The sequence below is a fragment of the Austrofundulus limnaeus genome, unplaced genomic scaffold (assembly GCF_001266775.1).
Source record: "Austrofundulus limnaeus strain Quisiro unplaced genomic scaffold, Austrofundulus_limnaeus-1.0 Scaffold376, whole genome shotgun sequence".
Classification (NCBI taxonomy): domain Eukaryota; kingdom Metazoa; phylum Chordata; class Actinopteri; order Cyprinodontiformes; family Rivulidae; genus Austrofundulus; species Austrofundulus limnaeus.
The window spans coordinates 337550-339875 of record NW_013952778.1 but is presented as its reverse complement, the minus strand read 5'-3'; the positions used below and the strand labels follow the sequence as shown (position 1 = coordinate 339875).

Genomic DNA, 2326 nt, shown 5'->3' with positions numbered 1-2326 from the left:
AATTTGCCCCTTGTCAAGTGATTGTTTAACGTTTTCAAGCAACAAATTTACCGCGGACTCTGTAGAATGTTGACGCCTGAAACCAAACTGAAGGGGATGCAGAAGATTGTTACTTTCTAAATGTAGTAATAGTTGTTCCAGAATAATTTTCTCCAGCACTTTAGACATGACCGGAACCAGACTTATTGGCCTATAGTTGCTGATTTCATGTCGACTTCCTGATTTAAAAATAGGTTTCACCAAAGATTTTTTCCACGCATCGGGAAATTGCCCGGTTCTAATGGAAATGTTAACTATATGAGTTAAAGGTTCTACTAAAATGTTACTGTATTTTTTTAAAAACATAGCGTCTAAATTATACATGTCCTTTGCGTGAGAATTACTTAAAACTGTTAATGGCTTTTTGAACGTCAGAGTAATGAATTTCCGTAATCTCAAAGAAATCAGAACACTTTTTAGTCGGTTTTGTACCATGTGTTTCCATTGGAACTGGCGGAAACTTTGATGCCAATTCTTTAACTGAAGAGAGGAAAAATTTTACATGTAACCTTTCTATGACTTGATTCCTGTTTGTGTGTCTTTTCAGACGAAGCAGCAGTTGGTGGTAGAGGAGAAGTCTGACGTCAAATACTCTGAAGTCTTTTTGCTTGATAAGCTGCAGGATGTGGAGCAGCACGCCTACCCGCTTGTCTGTAATGTTCAGAGTGATTTGTCCTCCCTGTTTTCTTCACCTCATGTCAAAATAGGAAACGCTTTTACCAAAAACCTACCTGAAGCCATACAATCCTCCATCGATGACCTGGACGCCACATCCTGCATCTACTCCAACGTCTTGCACTGGGTACCTGACAACAATCTACCTTCCCCTCTGCTGCCTCTCTCTGATCTGTACGTCATGAGTCAAACCAGACCCGTCTGCATTCATGATATCCAGCTGCCAGCAGAGGGCGCCAGTGAGTCATCTGGTTACCAACATTCAGAACATCAGGAAAACTGCAGCTTTCTGAAACGGCTTCCAATCCAGATATCTTTGTCTGATTCCAGCAGAGCTTCTCATCAGACAGAAGATGACAAGCCGAATGCCGCTCTGTTTCTAAATGAAGATGATCCTTTAAACAGTTTTTGGAAATTATTTCCACCGGTTCCTCAACTTGGTTTAGTGGATTTATTCCCCAGCCCTGTGCAGTGTGGTCCTTACATCCCCTCTCATACTTAGTCTCAGGCTCATTGGAGTTAAAAAAAAACGTGTACATGTTGTTCAGACAGGGGTTAAATTACGGAAAACATTTTCAAGAAAATAAGATGTACAAATCATCTCAGAAACTGTAAAAAAGGTTTTAACTTGTTTGGAGTTGAATCTTTTTTTTTTTTTTTTTTTTTTTTTTGGGGAGGGTGGGGGTCTCAAAAATACAAAAAAAAATTCTGAAATTTATATTTTGGTTATTTTTTGTCGTTATTTTTATGTTTTGTTTGTGTTTATTTTTGTAACGTGTTGTTTGACATTATTTGCTCTCACGATATGCATACTTAAAGATGAAGACGACTCAAACAGCTGTTTTCATTAGTATCTTGCTTGGTTTATAAAGTGGCTTTTTATTTTTAATGAACTACTAATTTTTGTATGCTGCTCCATCTACAGCCAGCAGAGCTTTTTGTGGATAATAATTGTGGGTTGTTTAGTGAAAAAAAGCAGGATGCGCACAGCTAAAACTGTAGCTAAAACAAACATTAGCAAGGAGGCTAACAAAAAGTTGCTTGTAGCAAAAACTAAAACCAAAATAATAAACAAATAATAATAAACAATAAAATAAATAAATACAAGTAACAGAAGAAGAAAAAGTCTAGCAAAAAACTGAAAGTAGCAGAGGACAAGCTAAAAGTTGCTCATAGCTAAAAGCCAAAAGTAACAGAAAAGTAGGCCTATATTTACACAATAAAAATAAGCAAAATGCTAACTAAAAGTAGCCTTGTAGATAAAACTTAAAAGTAACAGAATAGTGAGTCTAGCTCAGCAAAATGGTAGCAAAACGCTAATAGTAGCAGAAGACTAACTTAAAATTGCTAAAAGTATAAGAACAGTGACTAAAACTAAAGGTGTAGCTAAAAACTAAAAGTAGAAGCTTAAAACAATAATAATAATACTTATAGTTGTCCTGATGCATCTCAGTAATCCAGGTAAAAAATCAAAAGGAAAAAAATTGTATAGGTCTTCTGGACGGGTTCTTCTCTAATGAAACGTTTCGTTTCAAAAGAAGACATTTTTGTGAAGAAAGACCGTCCATCATTAAACAGAGGTGGAGGCCTCCGTTTTCAGTTGTCCCCCTCC

At 36.6% G+C, this 2326-nt stretch overlaps 1 protein-coding gene across 1 annotated transcript in view; it reads left to right on the top strand.

The window, feature by feature from the left end:
• Positions 1-1345, top strand: part of LOC106528396 (interleukin-31 receptor subunit alpha) — a gene marked incomplete in the record, with an annotated part of 33834 nt that extends 32489 nt beyond the window's left edge. The window contains 1 exon segment of the mRNA XM_014023548.1: positions 587-1345. Within this exon segment, the coding sequence (XP_013879002.1) occupies positions 587-1216 (630 nt within the window).
• Positions 1346-2326: the final 981 nt, after the last annotated feature.